The sequence below is a fragment of the Opisthocomus hoazin genome, chromosome 1 (genome assembly GCF_030867145.1).
Source record: "Opisthocomus hoazin isolate bOpiHoa1 chromosome 1, bOpiHoa1.hap1, whole genome shotgun sequence".
NCBI classification, from domain to species: Eukaryota; Metazoa; Chordata; class Aves; order Opisthocomiformes; family Opisthocomidae; genus Opisthocomus; species Opisthocomus hoazin.
In genome coordinates, this window is record NC_134414.1 from 142,050,537 (window position 1) to 142,070,165 (window position 19,629).

A 19,629-nucleotide genomic window follows, 5' to 3' on the forward strand; every position below is an offset into this window, starting at 1 on the left:
AGCTCGCAGCTTCGCACAGCATCCCTTTTTCCTCAAACAAACTCTGATTGTGGGGATGAAGGAGCAGGACCTTCAGCGGGATTCTGCACCGCACTGCACACTGCAAGCCCTCGATAAGTCCTCAACATAGGTAAGAAATAAGCTCTAGGAGTTAGGGATCTCTGATGCTTTCGTTTTCAAAATTGATCAGCAACTCTGGCTGCTTTCGTTTTGGGGTGTTCATCTCAGGACAGCTTCAGCAGAGCTGGATTGCAGGGGCTGCAGAGCCCTCCTCCTCTGAAATTCAAGGGCTTTGAAGGCTTTTCAGGTGGGAAAAGCAAAAGAGCAGGTTGCTTCGCCATTGCTGAAAAACGCAATCCAGGAATGCAGCCGTGCGTGATCCCCAGAGGCGCTCCCCGCTGCAGCTGGCCTCATCCTCTCGCCGCCGGCGCAGCGGCATCCCCCTGAAACTGAGGGCCACCATGCTCCGCAGGCAGTGGTTTTCATGCTTCGCAGCTGTCCCCGTCCTCCGTGGGATGCGTTCGGGCCGGGGTTGGGATGGGCAGCTGCGGCACGAAACCCGGTCTGGGGAGGGCAGGGAGCCAGCTGTGCGGCTGCCGCTTCCCTTTCCTCCAGCGGCACGCTGCAGGAAGCGCTCTGCAAAGAGACTTTGGGGTCTGACAAAAATAATCACGTTTCAGCAGGAGGGTTGGACTAGATGACCCACAGAGGTCCCTTCCAACCCCTACTATTCTGTGATTCTGTGATTCTTCTGCTCTCTTTGGGCACGGAGTCTGTTTGGTGGGAAGAATGAAAGGGGAGAGCAGATGAACGCCCCTGCTACTTGCCACGGTCAGTCGTTTTCTCACACCTTCTTTAACAAACGGTCCCAAATCCTCCCTCACGAGACATTATGATCAGCACCCAGATCGAGCTCAGAGGACATTAACCGTTGCTTTCATGGAGGCAGCAGCCTCCCTGTGGACGGCAGGTTCTGCCTTTCATGTAACTGCATGAGCACGGCTTTCCTCCTGGCAGCCTGCCCTGGGCACCACTGTAGCTCGGGGTGGCCCTGAGTCCCGAGGGTCTCAGCGCCGAGACGTGCCCCCATGCATTCCCAGGTCTCTGGCATCCGCCAGCCCCAATGTAACCCCGTGCCACCCATGTGTCACCACCCGATGTGCTGCTCACTGGAGAGATGCTTTTGGTAACTGTCCTGCACCCTTACGCACCTGAAAACTATGCCATAGGTGATGATGAAAAGGACAAAAGTGGAGGGAAGAAGTGCAAGGCTTCAACTTGTCTCTCGCCGTCTCTCTCGCTGCTGGGCCGAGCTGTTTGCTGACGCCGCTGCAGCCAGCCCCTGGGATGGTGTGAACCAGCCAGCTGCCAATTGACGTCAAAGAAGCACTGGTGGTTTGCGAGAGCTGAGGAACGGCTTCTGCTCAAGGTGGGTTTCCAACACCACAGAACAATGTTGAAATCCCTCCCCCTCCTCTCCCTTTGCTCCAGGAAACAAGAGCCTTATTTCATTCATTGGCTGGTTTGGTTATGGCAAGAATCCCACCCATAGTTTGGCTACTTGGATGTTTGCTGAGGACCAAGCAGCCCAGATAATTCTAGCTAAGAGCAGGGGAATGAAAAGCGGGGGGGGAAGGTGGAGTGAAGCCAGATTTCAATGCCTCTGCCCTAGTCTGTGCCACATGTTTCCAGACAGGACTAAAGCCATGTGTTTTTTCTTCTCACGTTGCCTGTGATGGTTTTGAGGCTGGTGAGAAAGTGAGATGCTGAGTTCCTGGCATTCTTTTTCTCTTCTTCAAATCACTGCGTGAGCTGTGAGATTTGTCTGGGCAAAGAGAGTTCATTTGAACTGGGTGCATTTCCCCTTGACTGCTCAATTCTCTTTCAGCCACTTTATTTTTAGTTTGTGTTATACCTATTAGCTACCAGCCCCATATTTTCACTTGTCTCAATGTGGAATTGTTAGTGATGATGTCAGTACATTCTCCAAAGCAAGTACTGTAAGAGCTAATTTATATCAAGTCCAGACCGATGTGTTTAACAGCAACATACCTCTCTAAACACAGAGTGATTCCTGTGGGGAGTGCTCAGGGAAGTCAATGCGTTGACTTTCATCGGCTTTGAGTCAGGCCTGAGCTCTGGAATCGGTTCGTATATATTGCTGCCAATACATGAGGCTGTACTATTTCAGATTCTCCAAAACAAACATGCTTCAGGTGAAACCAGTGCACAGATCATCACGTGAAAACCTTCCTGATAACAACTGACTGCGTGTTTGCTTTCATATGGCATTGACTCTTATTTCCCTGATTATTTTTAGTCTTCAAGGCTGTCCCTTAATCAACCCACTTTCTTTAATAGCTAGTGTTGCCTCTAGTGTGATGCAGCAAGTCTAAAGATGCTTTCTGTTAAGCATGGGTAATATTAGTTAGCCCACAGCTAGAAGCAAGTGAGAATTAATTTCCTACATAGACTGATCCAAGGCCACTGAACTGAGCATGAAGTTTTTAATTCAGTGGCCTTGAATCAGGTCCTTACAGCCACTGAAAGAAAAAACACATCAAATTCCAAACCAGCCCAAATCAACACGTTCCTTTTACTGGGAAAAACCTTACAGTAAGATGTGCCATGCTCAGACAAAGACAAATCAAACAAATCTTTATTCCTCTTCTAGTCTATTTTTTTTTTTCCTTCTGGGGTGAGTATTTGGGGCCCCAAAGCTGTGTGGAGGTGAGGAGCGGAGCATGCTTGGTGCCGAGCCCCGGCTGGAGCAGAGGGCATTCCTGTGCTGGAGAGGGAAGGTGAGGGAGGGGATGCACCCCTGGCAGGCTGCTTTAAAGAGTAGACTAGGCTTCAAAGCTGTTTGGAAATGTGGGCTATTGCACTAAATTTGGGAGGAGGGAAGTGTTAAATGGAACGCATCACCGGGCTTGGTATTTTGACACACAGCTGCCCAGGTCAAGTCATGCCATGATTCAGGCCAGTTTTCCACTCACACATAGCCATGCACCTGCATAAGGCTGTGGCTTTCCCATCCACAGCAGTTTTTGGTGTAGTTTTATGTAAGTCCATGCATAAACTTCATGTTAGGTAGTGCGTCCCCATCTCCCTCTCTGAAAGGGCACACGCGCACCCGTGCCAACACGGGCCCACGTACTGCCGTCCCAGCAGAGCCTGGCTGTCCATGCCCAAATGGCATGGGTTCACCCGTGAGTCGGTATGGCACGTAGTTGTCTACAGACCCCTTCAGATGGGCTCAGTCCCCCTCAGGGACGCAGGTCAGCCTCCGTGCCCAGCAATCCCAGAGCGCTCACAGGACTCGGCTGGGGTGGCAGCCCCCCTTGCTCAGCTCAACACCTCCCAAGCCTGGCCGGATTCTCAGCGGTTGCCAGCAGGACCTAAATTTTCCCTTATTCAGGTAAAATTTCCAAGCACTTTGGTGGCAGCAGAGCCTGTGTGGGAAGAGCAGAGCCAGGGCCTGCCAGTTCCCACTGCACAACAGCCACACATGCTAATGAATTCCACTTGTGGCCTATTATCAGGCAATTAACCTGTCTGATTTTCAAGTGCTGGCTCTCTGTAATTTTTTGACAATTTGCTACGAACAATAGCATTATCAGTGACTGGAGCACGTCTGGGGGAGAACTCAGGAGCAGTCTCTGTAGCCAGTCTGCAAATTGTGCCTCCTCTGCCCCGGCTCAGCAGGGGCTGCTTGCATGCAGCCTGCGGAGCTGGTGCCTTCTTCAGGGCTGGTGGAGGACACACCAAAAGTCCTGCCACTTCGAGAAACAGAGAAGCAAGGGAAACACTGAAACCTGGGTGGAGCAAGTGAGAAAAGTTTTATTAGAAATAAAGTGAAGGTGCAACTTCTGTTAATACAGAAGCGCAGATTTTGCAGACAGACGTCCTAGCATTTCCTTTGGTGTGCAAGAAAAAATGCTGAATCTGAAGACAGCAGCCTTAACAGAATAGATACGGTTATATGAGCACAGCGCATAAACTGCCCTTCCCCACAACCCAGCGCAGTTAGGTTACAAAATTTAATTCCTGTGGTGACAGCAAAGACTCTCAGCAAAAAGCCTGACTGGGTCCCCATCTCATGCAGCGCTCTGGTGTTTGGGAGACTCGGACCAGCAGGGAGGACTCCATACAAATATACTCTTTTGCGCTTTCCTGGCCTTGTAACACTGTGGAGCATGAAAACTCAAAGGGTTTAGAGTGCCCGATTTATGGTGGTTTATTTTCTGTACTCTTTTGCTGTTCCTCAGCATGTTGGCAGGCTTTGGCAGTGAAACGGGACAGGAGGCTTTTGCTTTTCCGTCAGCTCCCCCTTGGTTCCCCTCGAGTGTGTGCTGCCCACCCACTCAGATACACAAGGTGGAAGGGAAAGTGTAAATGTCTGTTTAAATTATTTGATTGCTCCCTAAACTATCCCACCAAAACCCCTGGTGACCAGTACAGTCAGTGTAAATCGGGGCAGCGGCGGGGCTTGGTTGACTTGGGCACATTATGGATCTGGGCCAGTGACTGCCCCAGCCCTCCCTGTGCCAGCACTGGCAGCTGTGGGGCTATAAAAAAATGACCCCCAAAATATGCCCTCTGCATGCCTGCAGTTCCAGCTCCAGCAGTGATGATCCCAGCCAGCCCCACGGAGGACAGATCAGGTGAAGGCTTCATCCCATCACAGTTTTGGTGAAAGAGAAATCCCACACTGAAGTAAGAAGAAATCCCTCTTCAGTCAGAACAATGACATGGAAATCAGGTGCCAAAACCAAAAGAGAAATGTACCCCAGTCTTTGTAGATGCAATCATTATTTATAATATTTGACTAAGGAGCCAGTTTAGCAGAGGATAACTGCTACTGGTTAGTGATCACAGGAGGAAGCAAGGGAGCAGAAAGCAAAAATCCTGGAGGTGGGGGGAACTGCGGCGACCTGAGACGAGCTAGTACCAAAACGCATCTTCCTGGAGCCCTTGGTGTGGGTGCTACTCTCCTTGTGCAACCACCTAAAAGCAAGCTCGGGAAGATGTTGTCAGCTAAGGTTACAGGGCTGCCTGATGTGACACGGCAGAGGGCTTCCATACGTCTCAGAAAAACTTGGCCCTGCCTTGGGACTTGTGTTACAGGCTGGCAACGGGAGAGATCCTCAACTTCAGCTGCCTGAGCCTGGCCAAGAGCCGTGGGTCCCCCCCTGCCTGCCGTGCCGGCCGGTGCCTTAAGGAGGCTTAGAGTTTCGCGCTCGGGACGGAGCTGCTGTTGTTCCTCTGCACCTCCCTCGAATCCCCCTAAGCCAACACCCTTCACTAAGACCGAAAAACATTTTCCAGACGCAAGCATGTGTACGTGTGTGGGTGAGTGGGGTGCAGGGCTCTATGAAAATTTCAAGGGGAGGTATGACATCCTGGCTTTCTAAATATAGAGGACCTGATCTGTGGCTTCTCTCACACGCTAGCAGCGTGCTTTCTGTTTCAAAGAGCCCCCAAAGCAAATATCACGCTGGTTGGTAGCGTGACAAAAAAAGAAGAGGGGGAAAAAACCCCCAGTCCCGTGAGCCGATTACGATTTCCAGCGCTCTTGCGCAGAGCTGTTTTTCAGGCAAAGCTCCAAGCGGTGCCCACGCAGGGCCAGCCAGGCGCAGATGGCCGTCACGTGAAGGCAGCGGTGGGACAAGCGGGCTGGTGGCAGCTCCGGTGCGGGGCCGGGACTCAGCGATGCTTCTCCTTCGCCCACCGGCCCCTGTCCTTCCAGCAGCAGCAGAGGAGGGAGAGGGGTGCAAACTGCAGCCCCCCTTGGGAGCAGGAGCCAGCTCGGCGCCTGGTTGGGTTGAGAATGTGACATTTTGGCTCTGTATAAGGCGCCACATCTTGGTTCCCTTTTCATTACTGTTGTTGTCACTCCAGTATTTGCATAGCGCAACATCAAAAGTGCCTCAGAGGCAGAGGAGAGGGGTAGCTGCTGCTTCTCCTTTTAAAAAACAAGCAGTTCTCCATGCAACAGCCTCCCTGCCTGCGTGTGCTCGGGGTGGGGGAGCAGGCATGTCACCGCGGGGGTTGCAGCCTTCGGAAAAGTTTTGCAGAACCGAATTTAATCGAGACTGATGATCTTCAAAGCCAAGCTATAAAATACAGTGGAGAGCTGTATCGCAATAATAGACCCTATTAGAGGTTCTAGCACAGTCTATAGAAAGGATCTCCTCTCTATTAAATTCTCTAGGGCTCGAGTTCTCATTTACACAAAGGGCCCTTTTAGCTGTGTGAAATGGCCATAAAGTAGGTGTAAAAATGATTGATGCCATCTTTACAACCCCTTTACACTGTAAAAAAAGTGTAAAGTGGCCAGGGTGCAAATAAGAATCCCACCTGGGTTTGTGAGAGCAAATTACATCGAGCCCTTTGCAATTTCTGTGTGTCCATAGGGGTTTAATCCTACACCTTCCTGGGGAATTCACCCAGAGAATAAATTTCCAGGACTTAAAAAAGTGTCTTTTCTTCAACACCTCTGTCCTTTCTGAGCCTTTTAGTCCCGGGCTTTCTCCCAGTGCAGTCTGTGTGGACTCTGACACCGGGAAAAGGCTGGGAGCTGTCTGACTGCTGTGGCAGGTGAAAATCCTTTAATTAGTACTTTCCAAAATTCTTGATCTGAGCAAAATACATGTTGTAAAACCATATCCAGGGGGAAACTAGTTCCACATGTACTGTGTCTGTTTCCCCATCTCTGCTGTTTTGACTTTATGCTCTTGAGATGTACAAAGAGGAAACACAGAAGTTAGTCTTTGCTAGATCAAAATGCCCCGTATTTATTCATTAAGCATCAAAACACCAGCAGAATACATGATGAATATTGCTTTCTTCCAGAGCAAAGGGTTAAGCTGCAATGCGATGATTAGGGAACTGAACTCAGCGGTGGTGGCTCGAAGCGGAGGGCGCGCTTCTATGGAGGTGCACAGCTCGCTATGTGGGGCAGGCTCTCGTATCCACATCTCCCTTCTCTTCCCCGTCACCACGCTGAAGGCATTTGCGGCAGCCCTGTTACTATCACTGCCGCGTCTTTTGTGCTCTGGAGGAGTCCCAGCAAATATGAGTCCGGGGATGAGTAGGCAGAGGCCAGGCAATGTGAGCCCAGCCCCATCTAACAAGGGTGGTCTCCAGGAGCCCAGCGCCAGGGAGGTGAGGAGAGACAGGGACCGAAAACACGCGGGTGAGACAGAGGTCGAAGGCTTAAGGAGACAAAAGCCCGGCTCTGGTGGAAACACCGCTTGGCTGGGGCCGGCCAGCCCTCTCCCACAACAGCTCGCTGCCACCAGCCCGCGTGCAGCACAGCCTGAGCCAGAGCTCTGCCGGCCAAGTTACCTTCTGAGCAGCAAGGACATTCGGGGAAGGGCAGGGTATGCCCTGCTCTGCCAGCAGAGCCTTCCTCCTGCTTCGCCGGTCATCAGGGTGCAGTGCCTGGTGGTGAGGGCAGGAGGAAGCCCCAAAGCTCGGCTGCCATTCAGCCTCCCTGGTCCCTCTCCCACTTCTTGTTGTCTCCTTTCAAGAGAACAGAGCCCATATTTTTGGCCGGAGGGAGGAGTGGGGGCAACAAGGTTCGTGTAGGTGAGTGGAAGTTATGTCCTCTGCCCTACACTTTGACAGAGAGCACAGCTGGAGTCATGCAAGGGGTGGAGGGCAAAGCAACGTCCGAGAGTAAGCAGCAGGTGAGAGGCATCCCTGTGCATCCGTCTCATTCGGGAGGCTGGCCCTGGCACAGGTCCTTGAGCGTTGCGTGCAGCATGCTCTGCCGGCACTGGGGGAGATGGGCTGGTTCCTGCCATGGCATGGACGGTCCTGAAGATGCCGTTGGCTGGGTCAGACATTGCCAACCTGCCCACACACTCCACTCTGCTGTCTCAGCTTGCTCCGAGCACGCCTGGGAGCCAGGCTTAGGACTGCGGATGGGTGGTGACACGTAGGAAAGCGAACAGGCATTCTTGCAAATGTGCCCCTCAGCCACGCTTGCTGGTGACTGTTATTTTTAGGTGCATAAAAAAAGGCCATTTGGAAGCTGGTCTCAGAAACGTTCGTCTTCTGAAGCTCCTCGCTTTGCAGCTTGGCAGAGAGGACCTTGGTGACGCTATGTCTACTCTAGAAGCACTTTCCATGACAAAAACTCAAGCACGTACTCCAAGCAGTGCTCTAGGTGGACCACAGAAGACTTAACTACACTGTGATCTTCTCACCCTGGAGGTATGCTGGTCTAACTCTGGGATGACGTGTGATCACCGTATGGAAGACGGTTTTTGGGTAGTATTAGAGCTACTTAGACAACTAGCTTTTTGCCAGACTGGGCTTTTGACTTCCAGGTGGCTATTTTTACTCCAGAAACACAAAGTTTTTGCTTCTTTGATGCCTTATAGAGATTTTATTTGCTTCCTCCTTGCTGATGATATGGCACAGTTTTTCTGGCATGTGATTGCTCCACCCCACCTCAGAGACACACTTGCTCTGGCTGGGATCGGGAAATCCCTAGTCATCGCAGGGCGTGAGGACCAGCTGCCTTGCCCTTGCACTGAGATCTATTGGCAGGCAGTGCAAAATGCTCCTACATTTAGAAGTCCACACTGTGCAAGTGGAAATGACAGCTGAAGGGACAAACAAACATACTTGTCTCTGTATAAGGCTAATAAGACATAAAGCACTTCTAAAGCCACACTTTTGGGGTGAAAAGCACCGTTTGAATGCGGTTTGTTATTCTATGCTGCTTATTAAGAGATTGTTATTCTTTTGCCCTCATGATTATAAATGATGTCTTTGGGAGACTGGCAGTCTCTTCTTGCTTCCCCCCCCCTCCACCCCATTTGAAAAACATTCATTGTTGCAGGGATACATCTTTCAGAGGTGTTGTCCCAACTCCACTGCTAGTGTGCAAGGCTAATTGTCTTCAGAGAAGTTACACCAAAAATGTATTTGGCCTTTTGTGCTTGGAGTATAATTGGTTGAACTGGCTAGACGTCAGGTTTGGGAGCCTGCAATTACAGCAATGTCAACATAGTTTTCAATGTGACCAGTGATTTAGGGTCCTCCACGTTTGGAGTGCAACTCAAGGTTTCTTAAACTGATCTTTTCTCACAGAGTACCGAGCACTCGTACTTCAGAAATCTGTCTGGGATCTCAAGCAGGGCCCACCAAATAATCATTAGTCAACCCACTCATACTGTTGTTTATTAGTAATTGGATTAGGTAACCTATATCATTAGTCACTCTGAAAAGTCTTCTGTATATTTTATATGGCAGTCATCAATACATTCACTTTGCTGTTGGTCTCAGCTTGCATCTTAAGAGGTCTTTACCTCCCTTATTACTTTTCTGCATGGTAAATCCCCACCAGGTTAGTGTGGATTATACCCAGAGCATCCAAGAGACAATATATTCCCTAAACATGATCAGCATAATGATAATTAAACAGTATGGACCAGATCTTTGACTGGTAGAAATCGGTATAGCTTCTCTGAAGGCAAGAACAGATCTCTACCAGCGATGGAAATAGACCCTATTTCTTAACAGCTGTAGCCCTTCAGATGAGTTCCCAATGATTTTTTAAGCTGTCGTTTTGTCCATGGCTATTATATATCCTCTTTGGTGAGTATTGGTACAGCTGCATCATTAGGACTTTGTGACCTCTACATAATCTCACAAGAGACCTTTCGCAGGAGCAGCCAATGAAATGCTCTTAAAATGACTGAAAAATATATTCATTAAAACTGTGTGAATGTTTTTCCTTGTCAAAAACTTTATAAACCCTCATCCACCCGTGGTGTCAGTGGTGGCAGCATGCTGACATTTTCCTTTCCCTGGCCACACCCCCCCCGCCAGCCCAGACCCTATACTTTCTGTTGCTGGCCTTCAGTAGCGGTTAAAGGGTAGAACCGAACGCCCACATAGAAGACCTGGTATCTGTGTTTCCACATCATGAAGCATGCCAATAGACAGACCAGGGCCGCGATCAGATTGAGAACCATCTGCAGAAGTAAGTACAGGTTGAGTGTGCTGATGAGGCTGCCACAGTCGGCTGCGTCCTGATAGACGAAGGTCCTGCCGAGGGGGTCTGCAGTGTCCAGTTTGCACTGGCAGGACTCGAGGATGGTATCGCAGGTAAATTTTGTCATCTGCAAATAGTGGTGTGCAGCAAAAGCCACCGCCAAAACACAGGCAACTAGACCCAGGGCACTTAGGAGAAAATACATCAGCTGAAAGAAAGGGGGAAAAAAAGGAAAAAAAGAAAACCTCCACCTTTTTCCAGCTACACAGAGAATGAGGACACAGAACGAATGCATGCACACGTACTTCACAGGGCATGCATGCATTCAGCGGACTGTTTGGGTACTGTGTTCTTCGAAAATTGCAAGACAGCTGTAACTCCCCGGTGATGCAAAGTTCAGCAGGTCACCTCAAGAACTAGTATTTCTGCCTTGCATATTTCATACAGGTATTTCCTTGCAGTTCTGAGACCTGATAAGAGCACCATGAAATCTGTATCTCTGTACAGTCAGAAGCTTTATAGAGAGGGAGGGATCATCTTCCTCTACTGTTGTACCTGCATTGGCTAGACCTAGAGTCATCAGCTGAGATAATTTAGTGGAGTTGCCTTGAAGCAGAGCTGAGCAGACTGAGCCTTGGGCTGACATCTTATCCCAGGCTGCGCTGAGAAGTAGGTGTTTTTGAAACTTTGCTCATGTGTTATTCCCAGCTCTTGGTTTGCATGCCCAAACAAATCTGATTTATACTTGCAAATCAGGCAGTGAGGTGGCTGATCTCCCGCTTGTGGCCCTGTGAATGCAGCCAGCCTGTTTGCTGTCCAGGTCCTACTCTGTAGCGGGAATGCAAATCTCCACGAGGAAGTGCGTGCTGTGATCAATCACCTTCCAAAAATTGCCCCGTAAAAGTGAAGAAGTCTTTCAAAGGTGTGAAAGAGCAGCAAGCGTCTTTCTTTTCTCTGTGCTGCCCCTGCTATGGCAGGAGGACAAGGGTCTGTTTGTCACCCCCCTGCTCCTTACACCAGTGGCAGCTTTAAAATAGGGTGGTTTTTATCGTGGGTGGCTATGCAGAGTCCACCCCCACAAACACATGGAAACCAGCAGCAGCTTGGCCCCTTTGTCTCTCCACATTTCACCTGAGACCTTTGCGTAGCAGAGCATATGGACTTCCCTTGCTTTTGGTAGCTGGAGCTGGCAGTTGCTGTGCTGCATACAAAATATGTGTGAATGTGTATTAAAATCATATTCTGTGTTTAGCCAAAATAGCATTTGTGGTTCTGTTCAGCACTGTAAAAACATTTATTTTTCTTGGCGTCTTATCTGTCAGACACATGGCATGGTTGGGAATCTGTTATTTTAAACAGCAGCTTCTCTCTTCCTCTCTCTCTCCCTTAACCTCAATACCGCAAGCAAACTATCAATATAAACGCATTTTTTATGACCTTGAAACTCCAAGTATGTATGTCTTGATAAAATTCACACTCCTGGTGTATTTGTCTTATATTTACAGTCTCAATCAATCTTCCTATTCAGTCGCCAGCTTGAAAAAGAATATTGGGGCTTATTGAAGTTCTTAAAGCACTATATACATTTTCTCACCCGTATCACCAAATTCTTACAGCAAGATCTCAGTTTCCAAGACTCGGCTACTATTAAATTTAATGACTTCCCCTACAGCCTTAACCAAGGGCAGCTTCAAAATGAGGGTGGCTCTTATTAAATGCAGTTCCTTTACTCCTGCAGCTTTCAAGGTAAAGGTCCATGGGAAAGGTAATGTTGGAAAGTGGGGACACCTCCTCATATAAAGCGCACAGAAAACGGAGCAATACAGACTGATGCACCCCATCCAAACACAGATGTGGTAATTCACAAGCCGATGTGATAGTGCAAATGCATTTGATGGAGAAAGCGAACAGTGGACAAACATTGATGACCATTCCTCTTCTTTGAGTGATAAAAGTTGTTCTGCAATGTAGAAGTCGCCATGGGCTGGCTGGAAGTCCCTGGACTCAGACTAGCAGAAGACAGAATCAGGCCTCCCTAACAAATGAGATATTAAACCAAGACTACACAATGTGCCGGATTCTCCCTTGGCAGGTATTTTATTTGGCTGCCAACTTCTATCCAAAGTCAGGACAGAATAACATGAAATCCACAGCTAAGCTGCACTCCAGGTACAGTAAGCAAGAATTTGTCTGTTGTATTCTGAAAGGGTAGGAGATCTCAGAATCTGAATACACGGGCAGCTCTCACAGCAACAGAGATGCGTGGGGACATGGGGCAATTTCCAAATAGCTTATTATTCTCACAAGAGGTTTGCAGAGAATCTCTCTGCGAGATGCTGAAAATGAACACATTTCCAATATCAAAGGTGAGGAAAACGCAAATACTGCCTGTGAGGGAGCACAAGACAGTGAGTGCTGAGATCCCATTAGCAGATCAATCACATGCCAGACCTGGAGGCAACTTCAATGTTGCAAATACAACTGCAGGGTGAGCTCGGCCCAGGAACTAGAAGTTGCCACTGGAAAACTCTTTTTTAACAGCCTCAGAGAGATAGGCACTGTGATTGCTGTTTAAGTAGAAGGAGAAAGGGGAAGCAGGGAGAGACAGCATACGATGAGGTCAGACCATGGCAGCTCTGGGTTCCTCATACAATGAAGAAACATTTTAGCAATATTTATTGGCAATAACTTTTCTCTGTGCCAAAAAGAAAATAAACAACCTAAGATGGATCAAGTTCCTCGTGGAAAAGGCTTCTTATAGTGACCAGAGGTGAAACCAGAAGGGTTTGCAGATGTGGACCCAGGGGACCCCTTCTGCAGGCAGTGGTGGCTCAGGCACGAGCCCGTGGAGGGAACAGGAACCACAGTGCATGTCACAGCATGGGCTGCTGGGGCTGGGTGGGCTGGAGTAGAGGGTGTCATGCTACAGCAGGAGATGCTGTGATGAGGACCACAGTGAGCGATGTGTCGAATATTAGCAGATAGCCCAGGAAGTCCACAGGAGATCTCAGGATTTTCCTATGTCTTTTTTTTCTTTTTTCCAAGGGAAGAGGATCTCCCCTTTCAAATACATGCGTAATAGTTGGGCACGTGGCTTTGCCGTACTGCAGAGCACGCTTCCTGCAGGTGTAGAGATGGGGCAGGGGCAGAAGTTCAACATGGGACTCGCCATTGTGCGCGCAAAGGGCAAAGCCACCCTCCCTTTGGGCAGTGGTGTCCCTTTCTCACGGACACAGGAGGTGCTGCGGGGACCTGCGGTAGTCTCAGGAAGGGACTTCTGCTGAAAGCAGCACTAACATCTCCCTCTTTGACAGGATCCAGGTCTCATGCAAGTGTGAAATGAAAGAAGCAGCTGTTGAGAGGGAGGAAGGCAGAGAGGACTGCATGGGTCTCCTCCCACTTCACACCCTGAGGGAGTCACTCATAATGGTCATAGGGTCACCTCAGGGGTTGACTAAAATCCCTCAGGCCTCTGTGTGTGTGGTCCTCCTCCCCAAGTGACTCTTAGGCTATGCAAGAGATGCCGGGATGCTTGCTACACTCCAGGGAAATCTGGTGAAGATTTTCTCCTAGGAGCGTGCTCAGCAGCCATGTGCAGCCTTGGTGGTCACCAGCCACCAGCGTGAGGACAGGGCCTGGGCTGGGGAGCAAGTCCCTGGGAGGGCAGTAGGGGCAGATATGGCTGAACCCAGCTGTGGCTCTGGATGAAGCATCAGGTCCCTGTGGAGAAAGGAACGACCCAAGGTTCTCGGCTTTGTCGCATGATTGTGATTTTGCATCCTCAGCCTTGTCACTGAATAACTGATGTTCATTTTTTTGTTCAGAGATAGCCTTTAACCGACATTTGAAGATCTGAGAAGCGGTACTGATTTGAGATTTAGAGGAGTCCTGTGTGACCAAAGTCCTGGAGGAGACTCTTCGCTCCTACTTTGTTTAAAATAGGTACGTGCCCTGCAGCCAAAAGCCATTTGTCTGGAGAGACAGGGGAGGCACTGTGGCATAATGGTCCCCACTGGGGATGTGGGATGGGAGAGGTGAACAGCCTGGGAATGCTCAGATTTCATGGCATGCTGCAATAGGAAATGCTGGGAAGGTGGATTTTGGGGAGGAGTTTGCTTTGGGTAGGCAACAGTCTGTGGGCTATTGACTGAACCAGAAGCCTTTCAAGGGAGATTTTAGCTCTAATTCTGACAGGTGATGAGAAGTAACCCATTTTACACTGCCTGGGGAGCACTTTAAAAACATTTGTTTTCTCGTCGGAGCAATGGCTCACGTTCCTTACTGCCAGGGTGGGTGGTGCTGCTAAGGGTGGCAGAGACATCTGAGCTTCCCAGCCCAACATGCCGTTCCCACCACGAGGGATGACACCCTTCCTGCTTGGATGCCAAGCTCAATTTAATGCTGCAGGGCAAGCAATAAAAAGCCTGGCATGGCAGCTCCCGCCCAGGCCAGCAGCTCCCTGGGCAGCCATAATGCTTACTTGCGGGTGTAAAGGTGACTGGGTGAGAATGTAAAGGCAACCAAAGGGCAGAGACCATTCTTCTTCTTTGTTTCTTTATGTAAGTACGGAGAATCTTGAGAGAGGCACAACAGACACACCGGGTTCTAATTCCTAAGGGAGGATGAATGCCAGGTTTTTGAAAAGCTGCTCCTTACGTTTGATTTCCTTCTGCCTTTCTCAGTTAATAATCACTGTTATTTTGTGTTGCTTGTGTCGGTATTTTTCTCTCATTATGTGTCTGCAAAACATTAAGAGCCCTGAAATTACAATAATAAGGAAAAGCAGCCCAGAAGAATGGTGTTAAAAATGTCCCACCTGGAACAAGCGTTCTCGGCCTTTCTTTTCTAGAGGCTTACCAGTGTCAGCGAAGCACAGTTTTGGGGACTGAGGCAGGGCATGATGCACGGTTTCTGTGCCTCTCTTGCAATGCTGGATGGGAATCTGCTCCATGGAAGAATGCTTGTCGCCGTGGTTTGCTAACACTCTCCCGCTAACGCCCAGCTCTGACACAAGGCACCGTGCTGGTGCTCAGGTCCAGCCTCTCTCTCCTCGACCGTGGAGGAGGGCAAGGTAGAGATTTCCAGCCATGCTTTTTAATTTGCCTGTGCCCATGCAGTTTCTTATTTCATAGTGAGGAGCAAAACTGCTGGGAAGATGGTGAGATGCTTCTTAAATCACATTAAAAAATAAAACTTTATGTAAGTGGACCTGTTTTATGCCACCCTACTTCTTACCCAGCTCTCTATGAATATCTCTAATTAATCAGTAACCCTCAACATTTCACTGAACACTTCCCAAATTATTCCAGCTGTGTTGGACTGAATCTCTTTTATATTCTTAAAATATGGCAAATAAAATGGTATCTGGTTCTGATTTGAAATATTTGTTATTAGAGTTTCCCCCTTACAGGCTACAGTTTCTTCCTTAGCTGTCTGGAAAATACCAGAAAACTATTTTTGCATTTCAGGTGCATTTTCACTTCTTTTCACGTGGCCTTAAAAATATCCCCAGTACCAACTTTTCTGTCTTTAACAACATGAGAAAAAGAAGAAATTAAGAAAAGTGAAGGTACCTTTACTGTGAACTGCACACATGTCTTCTCATCAGGTTGGTACGAAATACAAAGCATAACAAATCCCACTAAGGACACCACACAGACCTGCAAGGGAAGATACATAGAATTTGTCAAAGTTAAAAAAGAACTAAACAAACACCACACAAAAATAAGTTTTTTTCAAGAGAAAGTACCGTTCTGTGTTAGCAGGACTGGAACTCAAGGAGCAGTGTGTAAGTGAAGTCATTTGAGTAGGGGCTACAGCCATGCATGTGTATGGAGCCTTACGTGTGTGGGTGCACTTGTGAGGAGGGAAGAGCTTTAACCTTCAATCTGCAGACACCGAGGCTTAAAAAACTTAGAGGGACTTTTTGAACCAGACCTACAAAGGCACAGCCCAACATTAATCTCTAGGATGCATTTCAAGCTTTTGTCCATGTAATGGTCAAAATGGAGCAGAGGGCTTAAGAAGTCAGGCTTGCAAGCCCAAAGAGCACTGTTTTACATGTCACTGGATGCTGACAGGGTTTTTATGTCACCAGTACAGGTCATAAATCAGTAACCATATCTGCTGCTGGATATGAAGCAGCACACTTCATAGTAGAGGCTTTCAACCTCTCCTAGAGTGGACAGCTTACTGAAGAAGACATCTCCCCTGCAATCTGAGACTGCGTTTTAGCCCTTCGGCAGTAATTGCTGAAGGTTAACAGTAATGGAAATGTATTTATGCACTTTTTTATTCATTTAGATGTCTTTATTATTAATTCTGAAGATTAAGATATATTTCCAGGAGCAGATATTCACTGGTAGGCATTTTCCAGCCATCCAAGGAGGGAAAACCCTGCTCTGAGGAGCTAGCCCAATAAATACCCTTTTTTAAGTAGTTTTCTGGGTCCCCCCATGCTGCTAAGCACTCCAGTCAAGCGCCTTCCTCTCCCACATTTTTGGAGGACCAGCGAGCAGACCTCATAAGAGGGCCCAGGAGCAGCAGCTCTGCAACCAGACTGCTGCTTTTTGGCAGCTTCCCCCCTGCCTGGACAAGAGGAGCCAGGTCCCCAGGTGCCTGGTGAGGGCTCCTCATGCTGCCGTGGGGCTGGATCCGGCCAGCGAGAGGGCATTGTCGGCGGCTGGAACAACGCCTGGAGGAACCCATGCATGTTTGGGTTGCCTTGGAAAAACAGGTGAGTTGACAGCATGCACACATTTTTAAACGCCACTTCGTATCATGCCTTTAAAAAAGGCCCAGGTGTGATGAGCCTTAGTGGGGACCTTAGCCAAGCTCAGCCAGCATGTTTTCAGAGGTGCTAAGGCTTGTCTTCACACGGGGCTTGGAGCAAGCCTGGGTCTCCTTGCTAGGAGCATCTTGATTGATTGTAAATCATAGCTATTAAATTCCCAGTCACTAGAGCAAGAATCTGTAAATTTTTTTCCCCTTCATTTTACTTCGGGGGTTTTGAAGACTTCTCCTTAATTTGAGGCTTTCTCCTTTCCCGGAGCAGTGGGAGTTGCCCTCTCGGGCCAGACCCGGGTACGAGCTGCCTTTGCTGAGGGATGGGACTACACCATGGAGATGCCTGCAGGGTTGCAGGGCTCCTGCACAGCCCCATCCCCGCCTGCTCGCTGCACGCTCCCGGCAGTGCTGTGCACGTCCAGGATTCCAGCTCCACAGGGGACTGCTTGACCTGCAGTGAAAAACGCCTAACTGCCCTTTTAGGCAGCAACGGTTAAACACATTTCTTTTATGATCTGATGCAGAAAATACCAAACTTCTCTTCCTGTCTGCACTGTTGGTGTAAGGCATTAGACAGTAGCCCTACAAAGGAGGAGTGCTTCTCAAACACAGGGATAGTCGTGTCTCTCAAGAACCTGTGTGACTGATGACACTCTTTTGCCATAAAGTTTTATTTCATGTCATTTCAGTAGGACATGAATAGGAAGTATTGCCCGAGAACATTTCTAAAGAAAGCGTCAGTATTATTTACTCCTTTCCATGTCATGTGTATTTATATTCTGGTCCTATGACTTCCACACGGCCTCCAATTTATTTGTTTTCTTCTTTTTATTGTTGACAGCCATAGCTGACAGGGTTGTCGGGGGAAAAAACAACCTTTCTTGTCAAAGGTCCTTCAGTGGTTTTTGGTTTTTTTTTTGCCCTGTAGTGCTTCTATGTAACTCAACCATGTTTTATTTCTCAGGATTAATCGCCTATGTCCTTGGTCCCTTGCACTGTATATTAATCTTTTAATTCAATTAACATGTCCATAAAACTTAAATCTTAAGGAGATCATACCTCTAGTAATATCTAAATGATAAACTTCCCCAGCAGCAGTAGTGGCTGAAGGAAAGAACTTGCAGCGAGAATTAAAAAAAAAAAAATTTAAATGCACTCACTTAATGTTACGTCCCCAAATTCATGTGAAATCAAAGGGGCTGCTCACGTCAAAGGTAGACCTAAGTATTTTCAGGATCTGGTGCTGGAGGATCTTTTTACCAGCAATAAATCAATTTTGCTTTGCTTCAGCTACACGAGTGGGCATTTACACTTGCATGAACCAAGGGCCATATTTGCCTCCAGGTTACTCCCGTGAGACATCACGGGACTGTACCCACTCTCCCGTTCCCGTTTTCCCACAGAAGGCAACAGAGCTGCATTCATTTCCGAGGGCAGAGCCAGGTATCAATGGTGGAATTTTCTCTCTACCATCACGTGCCTCATACAGCTTCTGCAAAAATCCTGCCAGCTTTCAATGTGGCAGGGTCAGACCTCCCTCTTCAGAAAGCTTCCCGTACAAAATACTACCATTTAAAAGCATTTCCATTCCTGCACGCACTTTCTAAAGTTCCTCTGGGATTTAAAGAATATACTCAGGGGTACTTGAAGAGGCACATTTGTAGAGAGGTATTTATAAAAGATTACAATGGGTCCAGATTCCGGCAAGTCTTGGCCAGAAGATAACAGGAGGCTGAAGTATTCCTTTTATAACAATATACCAACATTTTTTTTTAGCCAGAGATGTATATTTTTCTAAGTGATGGTGAAAAATAATATTTCTGAGAATTAAGACCCATATATGTTTTACATTTCTGTTCATTACAGGTAAATTCACTCATTGGAGCAAACTGAGGTGTGGAACATTTGTGCAGAAAACAGCTTTGTGCTTCTATTTTATACATTGTTAATAGATCAGTTTTAAATGATACCTGTGAAGTGCAATAGAATAACTGTAAAAATCCTCTGGTAAGTATTCGTTAGGACCTGCTAAGTGCCGAAGACAGCTGCATGACAGCAGGCACGTTATGGATGCTGCTGATACTGATTGCTGAGTAGCATTAGGTAATCCTGCATTCTAGTGCTTCAACAGCCATTGCAGTATCACAGCATGAAGCATACATTTCCTATGCCTTATTGACCAAGCATACAACATAAAATGCAATTGAACTTGCTTTAGCACTTGCTTGCCACCGATCGATATGCATTTGTTACACAAATAAAATAGATTCTGTAAGAGCTGCACAATAGCAGTTAATTAGATCAGCTCTTGTAACTGTTATCTGGAAATCTAGAAATATGCATTTCTATGCTGAGTAAATTTCAACTCAAGTTTATTTCAAGATCCCATATTTCAAAATCTTCCAGACGGACTAACACACCCTTTGCTGAATAGGTAGTGACGTGAAAGGTTAACTGAGGAAAGAATTTAAATTTAGAAAAGTACAGCCTAGAAAAAGACCCAAATATGATACAGATGTACTGAAGAAGGGTACAGATTTAATTTTGGTTAAGACATACCCTGTGAAATCCCCCAGTTCACAATCCAGGGAAAACAGCTGTTCACTAGAGCTGGCTGAAACACTTTAAAGTTTAAGCTCTCGAAAAGTTCCAGTGCTATGTCTTTTTAGCGGGAAGCAGTAGACGTTCCTTCCATTGGGCAGGAACATTGCAAGGCTGAAAAGTGACTGAAGAATTCACTTTTTTGAAACTACAGTCAAAATAGGAGTAGTCATTTTCCGTGTTGTCCCCACCCCAAAGAGGACTAGAGCCTGTTGTTGTGAGAACTG

At 47.8% G+C, this 19,629-nt stretch overlaps 1 protein-coding gene and 1 long non-coding RNA gene across 2 annotated transcripts in view; one reads left to right on the forward strand and one right to left on the reverse strand.

The window, feature by feature from the left end:
* LOC142363613 (uncharacterized) lies at nt 1–15,595 on the forward strand. Its single transcript, XR_012765863.1, has 5 exons — nt 1–130; nt 1,230–1,429; nt 11,754–12,184; nt 13,840–13,957; nt 15,484–15,595. It is a non-coding gene; the product is annotated as an uncharacterized LOC142363613 (long non-coding RNA).
* The window catches only part of SSPN (sarcospan), a 23,117-nt gene continuing 10,260 nt past the window's right edge, over nt 6,773–19,629 (reverse strand). Inside the window, exons 2-3 of the mRNA XM_009940982.2 lie at nt 15,589–15,675; nt 6,773–10,223 (exon numbers count right to left, since the gene is read on the reverse strand). Of these exons, the coding sequence (XP_009939284.2) occupies nt 9,858–10,223; nt 15,589–15,675 (453 nt within the window). The 3' untranslated portion in view covers nt 6,773–9,857. The remainder of the gene's footprint in view (nt 10,224–15,588; nt 15,676–19,629) is intronic.